This window comes from Leguminivora glycinivorella, chromosome 2, assembly GCF_023078275.1.
Source record: "Leguminivora glycinivorella isolate SPB_JAAS2020 chromosome 2, LegGlyc_1.1, whole genome shotgun sequence".
Classification (NCBI taxonomy): Eukaryota; Metazoa; Arthropoda; class Insecta; order Lepidoptera; family Tortricidae; genus Leguminivora; species Leguminivora glycinivorella.
In genome coordinates, this window is record NC_062972.1 from 24,983,262 (window position 1) to 25,003,794 (window position 20,533).

The 20,533-nt window shown below is 40.8% G+C and overlaps 1 protein-coding gene across 6 annotated transcripts in view; it reads right to left on the minus strand.

Moving 5' to 3' along the window:
* LOC125242426 (myb protein) overlaps positions 1 to 20,533 on the minus strand; it is a 93,820-nt gene that overhangs the window by 10,792 nt on the left and 62,495 nt on the right. For 5 of the 6 annotated variants that reach the window (XM_048151253.1, XM_048151252.1, XM_048151246.1 and 2 more), the window contains 6 exons: positions 16,454 to 16,603; positions 10,912 to 11,009; positions 9,758 to 9,892; positions 8,676 to 8,841; positions 1,362 to 1,552; positions 368 to 456 (listed from right to left, as the gene is read on the minus strand). In XM_048151253.1, the coding sequence (XP_048007210.1) occupies positions 368 to 456; positions 1,362 to 1,552; positions 8,676 to 8,841; positions 9,758 to 9,892; positions 10,912 to 11,009; positions 16,454 to 16,603 (829 nt within the window). The remainder of the gene's footprint in view (positions 1 to 367; positions 457 to 1,361; positions 1,553 to 8,675; positions 8,842 to 9,757; positions 9,893 to 10,911; positions 11,010 to 16,453; positions 16,604 to 20,533) is intronic. The other variant, XM_048151250.1, reaches the window with a different exon arrangement.

The window sequence follows — 20,533 nt, forward strand, 5'->3', positions numbered from 1 at the left end:
CGACTGAAGAACATTCACTAACAACTAGTGTGAGCTTGTGCTGACATAGTGCAATCCTTTTCATTATATTCGACGGAACGTACGAACGTGTTGATTGAAGCAGCATGACAAATACGAGCATGTCCGAGAAAATGCGATGAGCACCTTGTGCACTACATTTTTAATTCACGACATTATGTCGCTTTATGGCGAAAAGCACTTACAAACAGAAAACCAACCTATGTAGCGGATATTTTGTACGCGTTAAATCGCTTACAAAACTGAGTAAAACATAAAACAGTTTTAGCTCCGTATTAAAGTACTTAAGTAAAAATATATGGTTTAATACTATAATTAAATACACAAAATGTACAATGTAACAACTCACCGACGTTATCTTTGTTAGAAGTACCGGACGCGTTGGAAAGGTAGTTTTTGAGAGGAGAGTCCTGGGGCAATGTTTCCAGGTTGATGAACCTGAAAGAAAAGTGTGATGGTTAGTCAATTTTGAAGAAAATTGAAGTGAGTTGGAGTTTCAAGGGAAAATATCGCTGTAGTGCAGTGCGTTATCGTACACAGAGGACCGGAATAGTACATTACATCAGAGGCCGGGAATATGAGGATTTCCGGCCAAGTGGGTATATACGGCCGAGCGAGCGTGCGAGCGAGGCCGGATAGGGATACGAGGCCGGGAATCCGTTTTCACGCCGAGGCATGTATAGTGCTTTTCTCAAACATACAATGAAATAAAAAAAATGCTCTAAAGGACAATATTTTATAAAAAAAAGTTACTTTGCAGGCCTAGGCCTGAAAAATAATATGAAATCCCTTTACAGTTCTCTCGAGTTGTTGCGCCCAAAAAGCGATACTTCCCAGCCCATTTTAAGGAACGTAAAGACAATATTTCATTGCATGTTTGAGAAAAAGAATTTTATAATTATGTAAACCTACATTAAAATTTTTATATGGGATATAAGTTTAAAATTTAGTTTAAGGCAAATACATTGTATGCCCGAAAGGGTAAGGGAAAACTGTTAATACTCTCACTGAAAAATGTACCTAGTGTTACTTTCTGTACCTACACAGTTTAAACAAAAAATATTTCTGATTCTGATTCCGGTACTCAGCTGATTGGCATAATATCTGATCGGCGCACAGGTGATATGACTCATTTCATGCGCCACCCGCCTGTTAACACAGCTGATGGAAATTACTTCCTTTGTTGTAATAGTATATAAGCAGGATTTTCCGTGAGTAAATAATCACTAATCCGTATTTTCTTCGACTCTGGAGATATTATTATAACCTGCACATACTACATTTCATGGCGACCCTGCCAGTCGCGCTGCTAGAGGCAGCCCAGGTATAAATAGTAAACTTACTTGAAAGGCGATTCGCAGATCTCGACGTCAGCCGCGACTAGGTTCCCGCGATCGGGCGACTTGACTCGCACCATGGTCTGTTGCTGGATGTTGCTGAGCTGATCTTTCAACAGTTGTCGGAACCGCATCACTTGCTTGGACGCCGGCTGACTTGAGCCGCTTTGGCTCGAGTCGTTGAATGAATCCCAATCCTTAAAATGCGACTTTTTATTAGTATATTAAGTACACCTCCATGACAACGGGGATCCTAGCTGTTTGCTAAGGTGTTTAATTTTTTCTATAAAAATGATTTTAATATTAAATCATACGTAATTAATTTTAAATTCTGACTTTACTAGCCTGCCTCATGTCGTAATTTTGAAATGTTGTAAAGCTTCAGGTTAAAGCACCATAGGGCTAATTCCTAAGTATAAAGTTCTGGCTGTGCCAGCCGTCAATAAAGATTTATAACATTGAAAGCGTCTTAATGTCGGTTTTTATGGAAACTGTGCAGTCTGCAGGCAGTCAGTTCTTGTAACGTGTTTTCTTTAATTATGACACTTAACTGCGTTAAATATTGACTGTTGTTTTGTATGTTTAATATAAATTCAATCCTACCTAACATAACAATATTTCCTATAACTTTAAAAATATGTGACCAAGGTAATACACTTATTTTCCCACTAAAGCATATTATTTGTGCCGTTTGTATATCCGAGGTCTTTATAGAGAGTACGTCGTAGACGTCGCATCGGACCGATAGATGGCGCCATCGTTCGTTGTAAGTCGCTCCGGCGTCACACCGCCGCGATGTTGGTAGTCCCGTTTTCCCCACCTGCAACATAAGGCTCCTCGCGCCCCGACCCGCTACCAGCCACCCTTTTTGTTTCGTCGAACGCCGAAGTGACCGGTTGTCGCGTATTCCGTTCGAACATTTTTACAGCATGGTGTCTCGAAATTAATCTTTTAGTTTCCATTTCCTTGTTACTTCTGGTAAAACCAGAGTTATTCGTGTTTTTATTTAAAAAGTGGCTTATAACATTTCGGAATTATGAAATTTTTCAATTTCATCCGTCAATTCTTTCTTCCCTTTTAATTTACGCTCGTTCGTCTTGAATAATGAGATATGTTATGCCTCGCTAGCGATCATTATTCGTCTTTCGGGGTTCTCACGATAGAAATGAACGAGCGGTGCTTTATGATTCTACCCACTTTTTTTGTAAGAAAGTTCCATGCTGCAAAAATCGTTACCGTTAATCAGTTTTCTTTTTAAAATTCGCATTTCCGAGACTAAAGTAGGAAGTGTTATCCGCGTATTAAAAGTTTCGCGCGAGAATATAAGCGGTAACGTAGGTAAGTTGCTCCGCCGGGGACCACGTGCTCCGGGGACCACGTGCTTCGCGACCGCGTGCTGCGCGACCTGCGGGCTGCGGCGGCGGAGGGCGCGGTGAAGGAATACCGCGCTCCAAGGAGGTTTGAATTTCTCCGACGAATGGGTGAGCAGCTTCATATTATTTTAGAAAGAACATGTTCGGTTTCCGATTCGGTGCGGAGGACGGCGGACACGTGTCGGCGCCGAAACTTACTGTAGCGCTGCGATAGCGCCACTGACCGCGGCAGTGTTGTCCGCCACGTCGGCGCCGCCGAAGTTGCGTAGAAGTTGCTTCCTCGTTAACGACCTCTGCGGTGCCGCTGAACAACGTTGTGGCCGCCGCATAGGCGTCGCGTGCGACGCTGTAAGTATGTCTGCTGCTGCCCCGACGCGAGCGCCGCGCCGTTAGTGATCAGTCGTCAATACGCAGGCTACCAGCGCGGCCACCTACGCCGCGAGCCTGCTGAAGCTGTCCACCAATATCGCTGGCCGCCACGCTTACGCTGGCGCCTCGATGGTGATGCAGAGCGTTCGTCTGCCGTGACAACGCCGCGATCCTGCTGAAGCTGTCCACCAGTATCGCTGGCCGCCACGCTTATGCTGGCGCCTCGATGGTGATGCAGAGCGTGCGTCTGCCGTGACAACGCCGCGATCCTGCTGAAGCTGTCCACCAGTATCGCTGGCCGCCACGCTTATGCTGGCGCCTCGATGGTGATGCAGAGCGTTCGTCTGCCGTGACAACGCCGCGATCCCGCTGAAGCTGTCCACCAGTATCGCTGGCCGCCACGCTTATGCTGGCGCCTCGATGGTGATGCAGAGCGTTCGTCTGCCGTGACAACGCCGCGATCCCGCCGAAGCTGGCTGCCACGCTTATGCTGGCGCCTCGATGGTAATGCAGAACGTGCGTCTGCCCTGACAACGCCGCGATCCTGTTGTAGCTGTCCACCAGTATCGCTGGCCGCCACGCTTATGCTGGCGCCTCGATGGTGATGCAGCGAGCTCATCTGCCGTGACAACGCCGCGATCCTGCTGTAGCTGTCCACCAGTATCGCTGGCCGCCACGCTTATTCTGGCGCTTCGATGGTGATGTAGAGCGTTCATCTGCCGTGACAACGCCGCGAGCCTGCCGAAGCTGTCCACCAGTATTGCTGGCCGCCACGCTTATGCTGGCGCCTCAGTGTTGATGCGGAGCGTAATACTGTTAACCGCTGCACAGGCGTCGCAATCCTTCTGCTGCGTCTGCCGTGACAACGCCGCAAGCTACTTGAAGTTTTCCACCGGTATCGTCGGCCGCCACGCTGATGCTGGCGCCTTGATGTCGCCTCGATCGCACGAGGTAAGATTGCAGACGCGGCGACCTTCATCGCGCCACCGAGCGCAATACTGCGGCTGCCGCGAAGGCGTCGCTAATTTTCCTGCCGCGTTTGCCGTGACGACGCCGCGAACTCTGTCGATGCTGTTCACCGATGTAGCTGACTGCCACGCTGGCGCCGGTGCCTCCCGCGCTGACGGCGGCGACCTCGAGAGGGCCACCGAGCACGATACTGCGTGACGCGACAGGGTCATCGAAGACGCCTTTCGAGCTGATGACGGTCGTCTCAATCTCACCGCCGAACGTAACACCGTCTGCTGCAGTAACAAGCTGGTAAGATTGCTGATGTGCTCCCTTGGTGTCGCTGGCCGCCACGCCGATGTCGGCGGCTGCCGTCGCGCCTAAGATGTCACGCTCACCGCGCACACTGCCTTCCGCTACAATGGTGCCACGACCACGACTATCCAGGCCCCGTCTGCTACGGTATCGTTGCAGACTCTGTTGCTGACCGTGACCAGGCTGATACTACCCTCCAATGTGACGCTGGGCGCCACTATCAGCTGACATCCCGTACACTATGGTATCCACTCTTCTCTTTCCAGTCTATTTTGACCAAGGACTCCTCCGTCGCCGAAGTGAGAACAGATAAATTCTAAAGATGCTACGTCCTAACGTGGCTTGGCCACCCATAGTTGAACGAGGTAAGACGTCAATAACCGGACGAGGAGCCGCACTGCTGCGAGGGTGTCCTGACGATGTTCGCGAGCTATCTAATCGGAGAGGCGCCTCGCGAGACGACCCTGTGATTCCTGTACATCGCTCATTGTGTAGGTCAAAGACATCGTAAAGGTTTGCGGAATTAAAAAAAAGATCTCTTTCAGAATGTTCAGATCTGAATTCGAGCCAGCGTCCTGCGTCCTGAGCGTGCGTCTGTTTACCGGGCGGACACCAAAACCGATCGGTAATCTGGCTGCGGGGGTTCCAAGTACACGAGGATTTCCCGGAGGCTTGTGGCGCCCCCTGTCCATTCGAGAGATGAGCTTATTCGCCGAGCCTCTAATAAACAAATTGGGAAAAATAAACCCGCTTCGCCTTAGTGAACTTGAGATTCCAGCTAAAAGCGAATGGGGCCAGGAACTCAGGAGGACTTCAGTAGTTATCATCTGGCTCGACTATACTGAATTAATAGTGCTTGATTCGATCGTAGACCCTGATTTCATCAATTTCACATTTTTCGTAGTCTACAGAGGAAGGTTGCACCGCTGCAGTTTCCAGCATTATCTCGTACAGCTGCCGATAGCTGTAGGCCAATCGCTCCTGTTTTGCTTGCATCTGCAGCCCGATAAGACCTTCAATAATCGTAACATTGTACGAAGTAAAGCTCTTCTGATGGAAAAAAATCTTCAACAGGCGGTGGCGCTGGCGACTGAAGTGACATGCAGCCGGATTAAGGTTCGCATAGCACTATATGCTATGCACAGTTCGGTTGTATGTTATGTTATGCTGTACGACGGCAGGACTACATCTCTTCTGTTACGAGTAACTACGACAGTAACTGCTGACTCCAACAGACTGTCGTACGAGGTCAGTATGCACCCCCTGGGAGCCAAGTGATCTTCGATGACCTCGCCTTCTTCTGCTTCGCCCGTCATCGTACCTCTTCGTCTGCGAGAGCCCTGCATTACGCCGTACAACGGTATGTATTAAGCCTCCGCCACACATAAAGCGCATTCCGCTTCGCTAACGCTACGCTATCAGCGCGCTGAATGCGCGCGCATTCCGCTCGCGTCCCGCGCGCGTTGCGCTCGCAATCCGCGCTCGTTAGTTCCCGCTAGCGCCCACTGGGCGCAACGCCAGCGTTTGTGCGGTGCACCGCCATTATTGCGCTCCGCCTACGCTCTCAAAGCGCGCATGTGTGGCGGTGTTTTAATTCACCCCTTGACCTGCTACCACGACGTGTTCAGCAACCACCAGCGATGCGACACGGACGTCACCTCTCAGTCTACGCTGTCGACCTTCATTGCACGAAGTAGAAATCCGTCGCATCGGGTTTTGGATTAGGTAATGGATTACCCTAAGTGTCAATGACTGACTTGAAGAAATCGACTGATACCTCCGTCCAGTGTAGTAGCAATCGACAGCGCTCGTAACTTTCATCTTCTAGGCTAGTTTTACCGAAAAGAGTTCAGAGTTCAGGAGTCTCGCTTGCAACCGCGCTCGCTTGACGCGAAATAGTCTGATCGAAAATACCAATATTGTAACAAATAGCCCTTGGGCGCGTGAGTGATGACCTTTTTTTGTGTGTTTGATATGGACGTAAGACGTTGGACCTTAAATAGTCATATCAAAGCTAATATTGAAATTTTGATAATTTTTACGAAGGGTTGACAAAAGCAGTATCAATTACGTTACCCTGCTACAGTACAGATAGTTACACTACTTTTACAGTTAATTTCCACACTTTGTGTCTGAAATTGGGTTTATAACCTGATAAAATAACGTCTCTGTTAATAATAATAGTGTATCTAAAGTTTTTGTATCTTGTTCAAGTCAGCCTCGCCTACATCTTTTTTGGTTTTGATCGGCGATGTATAATGTCATTTCTCTAACTATTCGCTGACTAAAGCTAAACGTCATCACGAAAATCTCTTTAGGCGTTTCTGGCACCGAGATATTCGCGGATCGAAGGCGATTTCGACTGATACATCTGTCAAATCGGTTCAACAACTGATTCACTTATTCTTCTATGCTATGCCAATAGGGCTACCAAAGGCTCGCGCGCCAGCTGACTCGCCACCAGGAGATAATAAACAGGTCTCTATAAAGACCTCGGATATACAAACGGCACAAATAATATAAAAATTTTACCTTCCAATAAAATTATTATTATTTTGCCTGGTATATCCGAGGTCTGAGTGATGCCTTCCTGGTAGGCTTAATATACCATCGGCACTTCTCCTCAACAATGAGGGTGGCTGGTAGCGGGTCGGGGCGCGAGGAGCCTTATGTTGCAGGTGGGGAAAACGGGACTACCAACATCGCGGCGGTGTGACGCCGGAGCGACTTACAACGAACGATGGCGCCATCTATCGGTCCGATGCGACGTCTACGACGTACTCTCTATAAAGACCTCGGATATACCAGGCAAAATAATAATAATTTTATTGGAAGGTAAAATTTTTATATTAATGAAAAAATGAACATGTAATGTAGTAAGTTAGAACATGATAGGAAAGAAAAATAATGAAGCGGACAAACAGATGACAAAAAAGCAAGCATCATGTCATGACACAAACAAATAAAGTTAATATACCAAGTTTTGTTGTTGTAATAAAACTTCCCATAATTGAAAAAAATGTAGTTAGTTTGAAGATTAGTTAACTAAGAGCAATTAAATACATATACAAGATCAATAATAAGAGGATGGCTATTTACCACCGGCTTGGGATCCAGTAGTACATCTGATAATGGAACAAGCACGACGAAGGCTGTGAGGCATTTGTGTTGTATGGTGTTGGACATTTGCAGTTTGTTTCTTTGTCAATTTTGTGTAGATTAATTGAATTTAACTGAGTAATGGTAAAATTTTTTGAATATTGTATAACTAGCTTTATTAATAGTGTGTGAACCTGCCTTAGAAATCTAGATTATTTGTGGTCATGGTTCGTTAATATTTCGTGTAAGTGGGTAGCTTTTGCACATTTTAATTTTTCCTCAGTCACCCGTTGACCACGAACGCTAAAGAGTTCGAATAAGAATTTTAATCTAAAAGGATTGTAATTACATGCAGTTTCGCAACGTTATTTTGATGATTATAAAATTAGTAGATATTTTTAACAGTACTAACTCAAGCTGCTACACAAGCTAATCCCTATGTAGAAATTATATTTGAATGATGTTAATGAAGTCTCATAAAGTCTTGTGTTAGTAATAAGACTAATAAGTAGGCACTGTAACGTTATTAAGTCAGACATGGCAGGAAAAGATATAATGAGAACACATGTACACCAAGTTGAAATGAAGATTATGACATGAATGCAAAGAAAAAGAAATGAAGGTTCAATATTGATAGTGTAATTTTGTTAGAAAAATTAAATACGCAAACAATATGAACCTTCTAGGCTCTGTGTATATCCCTGATATTTTATAATGTCTATTATGCATTTTTTTTACTAAAATGAGAAATTAGGGCAACTGAATTACTACTTCATATACATATATCGGGGATATAAAAACAGAGATATGTTATGACATTTTGGGAAGCAAGTTTTTTAATTCCAGTTAAAATTTAACATGTCTATTTATTTAGTATATTACATACGTAAGTATTTGAAATTCAAATACTTACGTAATGATTTCATGTATTTTAATTGAATATGCAACGTAAGTCAATTAAGCTTCACTTATGTTCCACTAGTGTGCATTTAGCATACCCACACATTACATTAGAATACTATACCACCGTCCAATTTTTGATAGGTAATAAATGTGCAATGCATTTCACTCTCTCATTAAGAAAAATGTGAAACAAAAGAATTGGTCGGATGGCAAAACACTCTAAATGAGATATTGAATTCTTAACGCGTCTAAAGAATAAATACTTCACCAAAATGTCACAACGAAGAAACGAAAAAGTGAAAAAGCGACTAACATCGTTATAAGCGACTTGCGCCCGCAGTGTATCACTTTGGTCAGAGTATGGGTTATCGCGTTTTACCCGCCCGCGCCGCCGAAGGCTATCGTAGCTGTCCAGCATCTCCGGCTCAAACTTTCGCCGCATCGTCGAGTTCCAGTGGTTCTTTATTGCATTGTCCGTTCTGGAAGATTAAATTGTTGTTAATTTTAAAGATAGGTGTCACTCAATACTAGGTAAAGAGGATAGAGTATTAAAGAGAGTTACTGTCAAAGTAAAATGTGTCATCACAGTGCATAGACTGCCATCTCTCGACACAGGCTTAAAACTTTTGAACCTCAGTTTTGACAATTTGGCCCCTATGATGCTTGATATGTTTAGCGCCATCTAGCCGAGCGTACCCCAAAGGTGTATCGCCATCTAGCTCACCGTACCTTTTTCTATATGGTTTTGGGGTACGTTTTTTTCTTAGACTTTATCTGTCTATACGAAGTTATATAGGTCTTTGATACTAGGTAAACACCGATTGTCTTATCACTCACGATGCAACTAGTGATATTGAATTGGGTCTTTTTATTGTTGTAAACTTTTCTAGACACCATAGAAATTTTAGCTTCCGAGGAAAGAAGTGACGTGGTAGTAACTCTCCCGCGATATCGACGTGTCTTTTCGTATCTGCATCTTGCTTGCTTGTTTATCTCGTAAGCAGGATACTGTAGCACCGCTCCTGTGCTTTGCCTACTGAAGTTATTCTATCCGAAGAACGCCATCATAAATCCAGTTCGGATCGATATATTGCACAGTCGTATAAGCGCCACTTGCACCAATGAAATGGAGGGTTAACCCACCATTTTATATGGAATTTGACAGATGACAGCCCACTAACCCTGAGTTAAGTGATTGGTGCAAGTGGGCCTAAGGTTGTTAAAGTTCTCGTCGAATAATGAACGGTTTATAACATCCACAGATTGCAAATAAATATTACATGATGTAACAAAGCGATTTGTTTATTATATGTACTAGTGGCACCCCCTACACAGTTTCTTGTATTTTTCCCATTGCATGAGGACTGTATGTTACGCAAATGTTTTGAATCTCACCTGCCTGGCAGTAGTTTGGCAATCTTGGCCCATTGGTTCCCTAGTTGCTTGTGCGCCTGGTATATGACGCGGTCCTCGTGCTCCGTCCACGCGGTCTTCTTTATAGACGGGTTCAGGTGGTTGTGCCATCGCTCTCTGGAATATAACACATTATTCCGTTATTACTCATTCTTTAAATGTATAACTATGTGTTGTTTCTCTGACAAATCTTATATAGATATAATTACAATAATCTTGCATTAACATGCATAAACTTAAAAACTAGATCTAACCTAATTATACACACACATAAACATACACAGATACATAAAACTAACCTACCAAACCCCCCGTGAGCTTCCCGATGCAAAAGTACCCATACCCTTGCCGCATTACCGCGTTGAACCGTGATGGATAACCTCTGCATCAGGCAGGTCCCAGAGCGAGGATCCAGACCCCTCTCCCTCAAGCTTCTTCCCACCTCCCCGAAAAACACTTTGGCCTCCACACACATTGGTCACTTGGGCTATTACTTATTAGGTTTAGCTACAAGTACAATAGGCCAGTTGCACTGACCAGACGCGTCATTCTAACATATTCGAATGTTTATACTAGTCTCTAAGTTGTGTTTCCAAAACGTCCGCCTGTGGTGCGCTGGTCAAAATTATATGGAATATGAAACGAGACATAACGAAACTTCTGGGTTCCATCACGTTTTCAAATAAAATATACGCCAAGAGAGGAAAAGTTTTAAGAAAATTGTAGTAAATTGGGAATTGGAGAATGGAAGGTATAAGCTGGAAAGAGAGAAAAACAAATGAACAAGTATTGGAGCAAGTCGGGGAGAAGAGGTCTCTGCTAAAAACAATTGGAAATAGTAGGGGAAACATGTTGGGGCACCTGATACGGCACGATACTTACATAAAATCAATAATCGAAGGGCGAATAGAAAAGAGGAGAGGCAGGGGAAGACCGAGGCGTGCGTTTTTAGACCAACTTAAAGAGAAGACCAACGTAGTGACGTATCAGGACCTCAAAAAAGCGGCAGAGAAAAGAACGGAATTGCGCTTACTCCACAGACAAGAGCCTGGCTCTTAAATAATATGATGATGATGGAGTAATGTGTTTTAAGTATATTGAATATGACAAATTAAATATTTAGAAGGTATATTTACCTGCATTGTTTCCCTATTCTGCCCTTGAGGTGTCGCGCAATGACTGTCCACTTCTTGGGGCCATATTTTTGGACTAACTCTACGACCTTTTCATCTTCCTGTAAAAACAAATATAGGGTTAAATCACATAAAAATGTAAAATGCACGTTTTAAACTCACTTAATAAAGACAAAAAGTTATATAGTTGTTTCTACAGTTTGGGACAACTTCCTTTAGTAAGTACTTTGACACTAAATAAGAGTTGATTTCGAGCGAGTTTCATTACAAGCATTTGATCGGCTGGTTAAATAATTTTTAACTAAATACTCCACAATGACCACAATATATCTAATATAAACCGCATGCAAGTCTGCGCGCCGTCTAAATGAGTCTAAAAAGTAGATGGAAAATAATAAATCCTTACTTAGTTTACCACAAATCAGCACACAGACCGGAAGATCATCATTAATATTCAAAAAGGTACCCGTCTTCTAATCATAATCCTTGCCCAAACACTTAAGATAACAGATAATATTGGTGACTACCTACTTGATCCTCATCAATTAAAACAGACATACTTTGCCCTCTCATCCTTTAAGGATCCTCAATACAATACAATGGGTGGCAAAAAAGAATGACCAATCATATTGGAAGCGTGCGAAAATTCGTTACTACACAAGGTGAGCTGGTTGCGTGGGTGGCGTAAAAAATACGAATTTTTACACGTTTAGAGAGCACGCAATTATTCGAGAGTTTAGTTCCGGATTTTATCACTGCTATGAAGGGTAATGCTTTAAAAAAAGGTACAGAATTCAAGGGCTACATGATTGATGACAATGATACCAACAAACACAAGTAGTAGGATGAAAGGTATATTCGTGTTCTTATAACAAAGTGGAACTGAGACTTATTCGATGACAAGTGACAATCTGCCAGCGCCTATGATTTGAAATGAATGGAATCGTTTTTAACGGGCCTTTAATTAGGGCAATTATGCAAATATCAACAAAAAGGACAAAAAAACATGATTGTTTTAATAGCCTTCGGGTCCCTTCTCTCCATTTTTATTTAGCTACGCGTGAGCTGAGGCATGCTGAATGGAATACCTAAAGCAATATTAGACGGAGTACGCATAACAAATTGAGTCGATTATACATACAAGAGGTAAAAGAACAGGAAATAGTTTCAGGTTTTTTTAGAATTCAAAATGCTTTATTTAGATTTCTCAACTAAATCGGTATTTAACCTGCTAACCAGAATATGTTACGACCGACTTTTTCAAACAAATCTCAACGTAATTACACTCCAATATAAAGCCTGACCAACAGCAACATCTATAACTATAGGTATCAGCAGCGGCTGGTCCATACAAGCCGATTCTCACCGGCTTGCCTAAAATTGATTACTAGTAAAGTACCTAATGTTAAAGTAGGTTTCTTTTGTGCTCAGTGTTGCCCAGCAGAAACTTTCACCAGCCGTCACTGATAGGTATCCACGAGTCCTTATGAGTGTCCTTAATATATATCAAAAAAGTGAATCATATCATTTCCGATGACATCAAACGTATCTCACGCCACTTAAAAATAAAGTCCTTAAGGCACTGGTCCCACCGCGAGCTAGTAAGCTATGAGCTATCGGCTTATAAAAACGAACAAAAGATAAGCACTCCCGTGCGAATAAAAGAGACACGGCGATTTTGATAGGTCACCGCTGGGCGAGTAACTATAAACATCGCCGTGTCTCTTTTATTTGCACGGGAGCGACTATCTTTTGTTCGTTTTTATAACCGATAGCTCATAGCTTACTAGCTCGCGGTGGGACCAGTGCCTAAAAAAGAAAAAACCTTTTAACATTTCAACCAAACAAACACGTGTGGTCCACAGACAAACAGACAAAAAGCGTTTGACCTAGTCGAGGTCAGAGTCATGGTCTAAATACGCGAGTTAATAATTCATTCAATAATAAAGACTGGTTTGGGCATAGCTTTTCGGCAAGCTGAGCCTGCGGTGAGGTCATTCAAGAATTATAAATACTTATAGGCGGAATATCAGCTGTGAGTTTTGGATGGTTGTAAACTTAAAGTTACACAAAATCCTTGAGCTAAGTGTAAAGACAAGAATTTCGTTATAGCTCTGGGCACCTTTAAGGTTTTAAATGTGTAATAAAAGCCCCAAAAATTTGGAATTAGATTTTACCCTTATTGATTGGGACATTTTAGTATCTCAGCAGTTCTCGAAAAGTTTGTACAAAAATTAAGGAAAAAGTTAAATTTGTTTTTATTAATTCCTATTTTGTTACCAAGATTATGTTGATGAATTGAGATTTTATTAAGTTTTATTTCGTCATTAAGGTTCTCTGGTATCTATATTTTCTTAATTATAACAATTAACCTGTATATATCTTACGAAAGTCGACTTATATTACTAAATGTTGGTAACAAAATAGGATCAATTAAAATTTGCTGAGGTGGCTATGTACAAAGTTGACGGGAACTGCTCATCTAACGTTTTCTTAGAAATATTTGAAAAATCCTTTATTTTTTTTTTTTTTTTTTAAATATCCCTGTATTATCTTTATTCTCTTGTGATAATATTGATGATGGCACATTTTAATTTAACATTTAACAATTATTTTATCAAGTAAAATGTAGCAAAAAAAGTTGAAATTAAAAAGTGGCAACATCGTATTTGCATCAAAATGGAATTACACTACGCTACTACTAATTAGACACTACGATTATAAATTGAAATAGATACCATACACTAAAGAAAAACCGACCAAGCCCACTGGTGGCGAAGCCGGGAATCGAACCCGGATCTCCAGCTAACGCGGCTGACGTGATAAACCGCTACACCACCCCGACCGCCGAGGTACCCGTCGAAATTTCTCTAGTGTATGCATTGAGGTATATGTACTACGTACTAGAGGCGACGCTGCTAAGAGAATTTTTTACACACCCCACTGCGGTCCATGGACCGCAACGTTGTCAGTCGTCACCAGGCCCTCGCAGTGCAGTGATATGCCGTGATGCATTTACTTTCCACGTGAATAATGCGTTCTTGTGTGCTTAAAAATTGTTCTAATCACTCGAAAAAATCAAATAAAAGTCAAGGTGTGACATTTCATCGGTAAATTAAACAAAAAACTCGTCTATAATATTTTAAGATTGAATATTCTACAAATACGCGAGCGGGAGCGGGACTGCCGCCATTTTGGTGACGCAATCATAGACTAACCGCGCAGATGTGCCATTTACATTGTTTGTACTAAGTGTTTCACCTCTAATATATTTGCGAAATATATATATTTCTATTTGGAAAATTATTAGGTAACTAATTACTACTTCATGAATTATGTTACTATAATATAAAAAAAGTTTATTTGTTTATTGATTGTTAATATTTTTTGAGTGAAATTGTATTTTTAGCACGCTCACTTTTTGCAGTTTTCTTTGATCTGGTCATGAAAAAAAGGGAACAATGGATACACTTTGTCCAACACATATATATGTTCATTCATTGTATTTTAAAGAAGAAGATAAGTACAGCACAATTATATTAATTTGTATTGTTTAAGTTGTAAATAAATAAATCATTTTGACTAGAATAGCCGTATTTTAAAATGTAAAATTTCCGTTAGGCAGAATATAATAATAATGTGTCACATCTGATGGTGGACCTACTCTATGCGTAAATTGCCGCTCCCCCCACCCCGCGCATTTGTCAGCATGTGCAGTGTTTTCGCTTGGCAACGTCGCCTCTAGTACGTAGTACATATACCTCAATGAGTGTATGTTATCTCTGAAGGCTAGGCGCCTTTGACCAACTCTAAGGGCGAGCAATTTGTGCTTGCTTAAAAAAACAAATCAAAACATATTTAATAAAATAACTTGATTTGTTCCCTACATCGATAGACTAGTGTCGATGTTACCACTTTTTAATTTGTACTCTTTTTGCCAAGCTGTATCTGAACAGTTTATAAAATATGAGTTACATTATACTTCCTACGATGTTGAAATAATTTTACAGGTATCCGTAATATTTACATGTGACCTATTAATGGAATTCTAACAGGCTTGCCTTGCTCGTTCAATATACCCGTACCCGTACGTCCAATAAATCTCACTCTATGACGTCATTTTAAACACTATTTCTATTCTTTATGACAAAGTTAGTAGTTCCATGAAAATAATTTGCATTCATAAGGTGTTAAGGATCACAATGGTATTATTATAACCCGTGAGTTTCGACCAAATTTATATTCAGTGGTTCCACGAATTAATGGTTCTTTAGGTCAAGAATGTTTGTTACGTCACTAGCGATTGGTAGTCTAATAGTGTTGTTATTTTATGATTTAGGAGAATTTAGCCTAACTTTTTTGTTACTTAGATTTGCTTAGATTTTGTATTTTTGCATATTTAATTAAAGATGTAATTAAAACTAGGCCTATACGTACATATGTATTCGCAGTTTTTTTTAAGTCAAATTTAATCTATTACAAGAAAATAATTAATTCAGAACAAGATTATTTTAACCAAGGAATGAGGAAGACTTCACTGATTTGCATTCGAAATAGTCGAAGTGAATTCTACAAATCAGTCAATGGTATTATCTATTATACCCTCCACTGGTAAAGAGAGCCCTATTACTCATTTCGTAAGGTTCAAAGTAGAATGAAAGCACTTCATAACAATTTCTTACCTTCTTGGGGCCCGATGTCCCAATACTAGTACAAAATAACTCAAATGAATTCAAATTTTAAGTAAAAAGAACACAGGAACAGAGTTGCATTTGTTTTGTGTCGTTCGATTTATAAAACAAAATTGAACTCTATTTGCCAGTAACATTGGTTCAAATTCGATTGGCAATTTTCTTGGTACGGTGGGTCACTAGAGGTTAAACTGACGGCGTTCACTGTTTAATTATATGCAAATATTCCATGCTTGTAGGTACCCCGTGAGTCACTCGTCCTGTTGCACATCGGATAACTTTTGCAAGCACTGCACATGTTTCTAATAAACTCTTAACGTATGGAGAGATGGTTACTTTTTAAATGGTAAAATTGAGAGATATGGGTGTTTCAAAGTTTACTCGGGTTTGAGACAGATTGGCGATCGATGCATGGGCGTTCATTCATAAAATATCAATTGGTTTTACTATGCATAACTTGTTGTATGCATATACGTATAGATTATACATACTTTGAACGCAATGTTCTTGTGACGTACTTACATTAGATGCAGTACTTCATCTACAACCTTAATGAAATATCTAGGTGACTGGACTGTAGTCTGAGATATTATGGATGTCTCATGAGTTTTGTTTTCTATAAAACATGCTAACGTCGTTTTAGCAGTATGGAGGCAAGAAGGAGTGAAATGTACGATATGATATCCGAATGACACACTTCAGATGTTTTGTCATATTAGTGTAAGTTACAATTGGCCTAGGTATTTTCCTAGCTTGAGAGTATGGAATCAATCTGACTGATCAAATACCAGGTGCATCCATGCCCAATATGCCCATGCCGTCAAGCAGATCTTAGAAAACTAATGACAACTCACCTCCTTGGTCCACGGTCCCTTGACTAGCTCGGGGTTGACGACCTTCGTCCAGCGCTGCTGGCACTGAATGTCGGACCTGTCTGAGAACTGCGAAGCTATGAGCTCCCAGTTCTCGTTATACATCTTCACGTACATCTTGAGCCTTTTGTCCTGGAAAATGGGGTTATGTTTGAGTGAAATTGTAAATATTGGGTGTCAACTGTTAATGTTTGATGTGACATTTGGAACTGGTATGGTTTTCGTTCTAAACTGAGCTGTATTAAGAATTCTTTAGACGAATAAAGTAAAGACCTACAACAACCGCTCAAAGTATTTCAACCATTATGCAAATCGCTAGAAAGCGTCTTGCATAATCTTGGATGTATCAAAATAAAATATAAAAAATAATACAAATATTATATATCCCGACACTACTTTAGATACCACCCGTCTCATATTCATTTTCGCACGTCAACTGCATCAACACCGTAGTTACTTTTTATAGGGCAACGTTTCCAAGTAACTGAAGTGTGGATGTACCTTTAAATAATCCTCAATATAAACGGTCAACCAAATCTTGTCACTATAAAAAAGACGAGAAATTCAAATTTTCTATGGGATTAATCCTTCGCCCCTACAGTTTCAATCAATTTTTAAGTAATATGGCTTGTCGCTGATTCCGCCACGCCAACGTAAAGGTTTAAGAGCGCTATGACAAAAAAAGGCGATATATTGTAAAATGCACAATATTTATCGACAAAATTGTACACTTTACTCATACTAAAAGACAGTGAAAGTACTTGTTTCAGTTAGAACATCTTATTAACTGTCGGTTAAATAAAAAACATATGAAAAAAAAAGCTTTTTCAATTAGTAATGATTGTTTTTCTGATGCTCGTTTAGGAAAAACCGCGTGAAGCACAGAATTCGGAGCTCTTATTATGTACAATTTGATAAGATCACTCTCATAAATGAGGTAAATTTAAGTTCCAAATATCTTGTACTTAAGGCCCATTAAACAATATTTATCATTTAATCCTTTGAAATTGAGAAATTGAAAGTAAAACGAACTCAATTTTGTCTTGAAAATACATCGAAACAAGTGATCATTTCTCCGAAAATCTACATGTTATCGAAGTTATTTTAGTATATAAATAATCTGCACAATGTGCTTAAACTGCTGTTATCCATTTGTCGTTATAATATTTTATCATGATTTTTTGCCAATTTTTTGAAAACTAGCCTTCCTGTCGCTATTTTACCGGCGACGGATGCCTGCGATTTCAGTGCCGCGCCGGAGCTCGAGGAGGTAAGACGTATGTCGCTTTGGTCTCCGAGTTTTCATCGCAAACGTCGAGAATATTTATTGTTGTGTGGGTCGGACGCCTTGTTTCTACACGGGCTATCCTCGCATTGTGTGTGTGTAAACAGCGACCAACGAATTTGATCCTAGATCCGTAAATATTTGCTTTTGTAATACTTTGTTATGTTTAAATGTTAAAGTATTACAACGTTGTGATGATAAAAATGTGAAAATTACAATACGGTCAAGATGATAAGACACATCAAGATGGTACTCGGGATCTGATGATGGAGCCAGAAGGTGGTCACCAGTACCAGTGAACCATGTAAGTAAACGACTTCGTGTTTAGGCTCGTTGGGTTCGTCTCAACAAGACCTTTGACAAGAGGTGGTACTCAGGGTCTGATGATGGAGCCAGATGGTGGTCACCAGTACCAACCAACCAATCGTAATCGATTCCGGATTACACGATTACTTGATTTTACTTTGTAATCTGACACTACTGGGTGTCAGATTACTTGTAATGTAATCAAGTGAAACGGTAAATTAGTTAAATTACCATTACATGTAAAGGAATCACTAATCATCTATACAATCATTACTATTACCAATAATTCGGAATCATAGTCGATTCAAAATAACTGAAATTATTGACTTGATTACTTTCAGATTACGAATATGTAGTACCTCAGATTGCTGACTGTCACTTTGACACAAAAGTCGTCATGGGTGTCGTAAAATAGGTTTTAGGAGGTGCTGATTCCAAAATTAATGACTAATGTTCAATCTGACATTGCTGACTGTCACTCTGACACAAAAGTCGTCATGGGTGTCGTAAAATAGGTTTTAGGGGTGCTGATTCCAAAATGAATGACCAATTTGGAATCTGACATTGCTGACTGTCACTTTGACACAAAAGTCGTCATGGGTGTCGTAAAATAGGTTTTAGGGGTGCTGATTCCAAAATTAATGACCAATGTGGAATCTGACTGCTGACTGTCACTCTGACACAAAAGTCGTCATGGGTGTCGTAAAATAGGTTTTAGGGGTGCTGATTCCAAAATTAATGACCAATTTGGAATCTGACATTGCTGACTGTCACTTTGACACAAAAGTCGTCATGGGTGTCGTAAAATAGGTTTTAGGGGGTGCTGATTCCAAAATTAATGACCAATGTGGAATCTGACATTGCTGACTGTCACTCTGACACAAAAGTCGTCATGGGTGCCGTAAAATAGGTTTTAGGGGTGCTGATTCCAAAATTAATGACCAATTTGGAATCTGACATTGCTGACTGTCACTTTGACACAAAAGTCGTCATGGGTGTCGTAAAATAGGTTTTAGGGGTGCTGATTCCAAAATTAATGACCAATGTGGAATCTGACATTGCTGACTGTCACTTTGACACAAAAGTCGTCATGGGTGTCGTAAAATAGGTTTTAGGGGTGCTGATTCCAAAATTAATGACCAATGTTCAATCTGACATTGCTGACTGTCACTCTGACACAAAAGTCGTCATGGGTGTCGTAAAATAGGTTTTAGGGGGTGCTGATTCCAAAATTAATGACTAATGTTCAATCTGACATTGCTGACTGTCACTCTGACACAAAAGTCGTCATGGGTGTCGTAAAATAGGTTTTAGGGGTGCTGATTCCAAAATTAATGACCAATGTTCAATCTGACATTGCTGACTGTCACTTTGACACAAAAGTCGTCATGGGTGTCGTAAAATAGGTTTTAGGGGTGCTGATTCCAAAATTAGTGACCAATTTGGAATCTGACATTGCTGACTGTCACTTTGACACAAAAGTCGTCATGGGTGTCGTCAAATAGGTATCCGGAGGTGTTTGAAAACTAATGACCAATTTGGAATCTGACACTGTTGACTGTCACTTTGACACAAAAGCGATCATGGGTGTCTTCAAATAGGTTTTCATGGGTACTGATCTCAATATTAATGATCAATTTGGAATCTGACATTGCTGACTGTCACTTTGACATAAAAGTCGTTATGGGTGTCGTCAAATAGGTTTCCTTTCCAGGGGTACTGTGCAATGTCAGGTTCCAAATCGGTCATTACTTTTTAAATCATTTCATTAATTTTGGAATCAGTGCACCCTAAAAACTATTTGACTACACCCATGATTCCTTTTGTGTCAAAATTACAATTAGCACTGTGAGATTCCAAAATAGTCGTTAATTTTGGAATCAGCACCCCCGGAAACCTTTTTGAAGACACCCATGACGACTTTTGTGTCAAAGTGACAGTCAGCAATGTCAAGATTCCAAATCGGTCATTAATTTTCAAATCAGCACCTCCGGAAACCTATTTGACGACACCCATGACGACTTTTGTGTCAAAGTGACAGTCAGCAATGTTAGATTCCACATTAGTCATTATTTTTGGAATCAGCACCCCCTAAAACCTATTTTACGACACCCATGATGACTTTTGTGTCAAAGTGGCAGTCAGCAATGTTAGATTCCAAATTGGTCACTAATTTTGGAATCAGCACCCCCTAAAACCTATTTTACGACACCCATGACGACTTTTGTGTCAAAGTGACAGTCAGCAATGTCAGATTGAACATTGGTCATTAATTTTGGAATCAGCACCCCCTAAAACCTATTTTACGACACCCATGACGACTTTTGTGTCAGAGTGACAGTCAGCAATGTCAGATTCACATTGGTCATTAATTTTGGAATCAGCACCCCTAAAACCTATTTTACGACACCCATGACAGTCAGCGACTTTTGTGTCAAAGTGACAGTCAGCAATGTCAGATTCCATTGGTC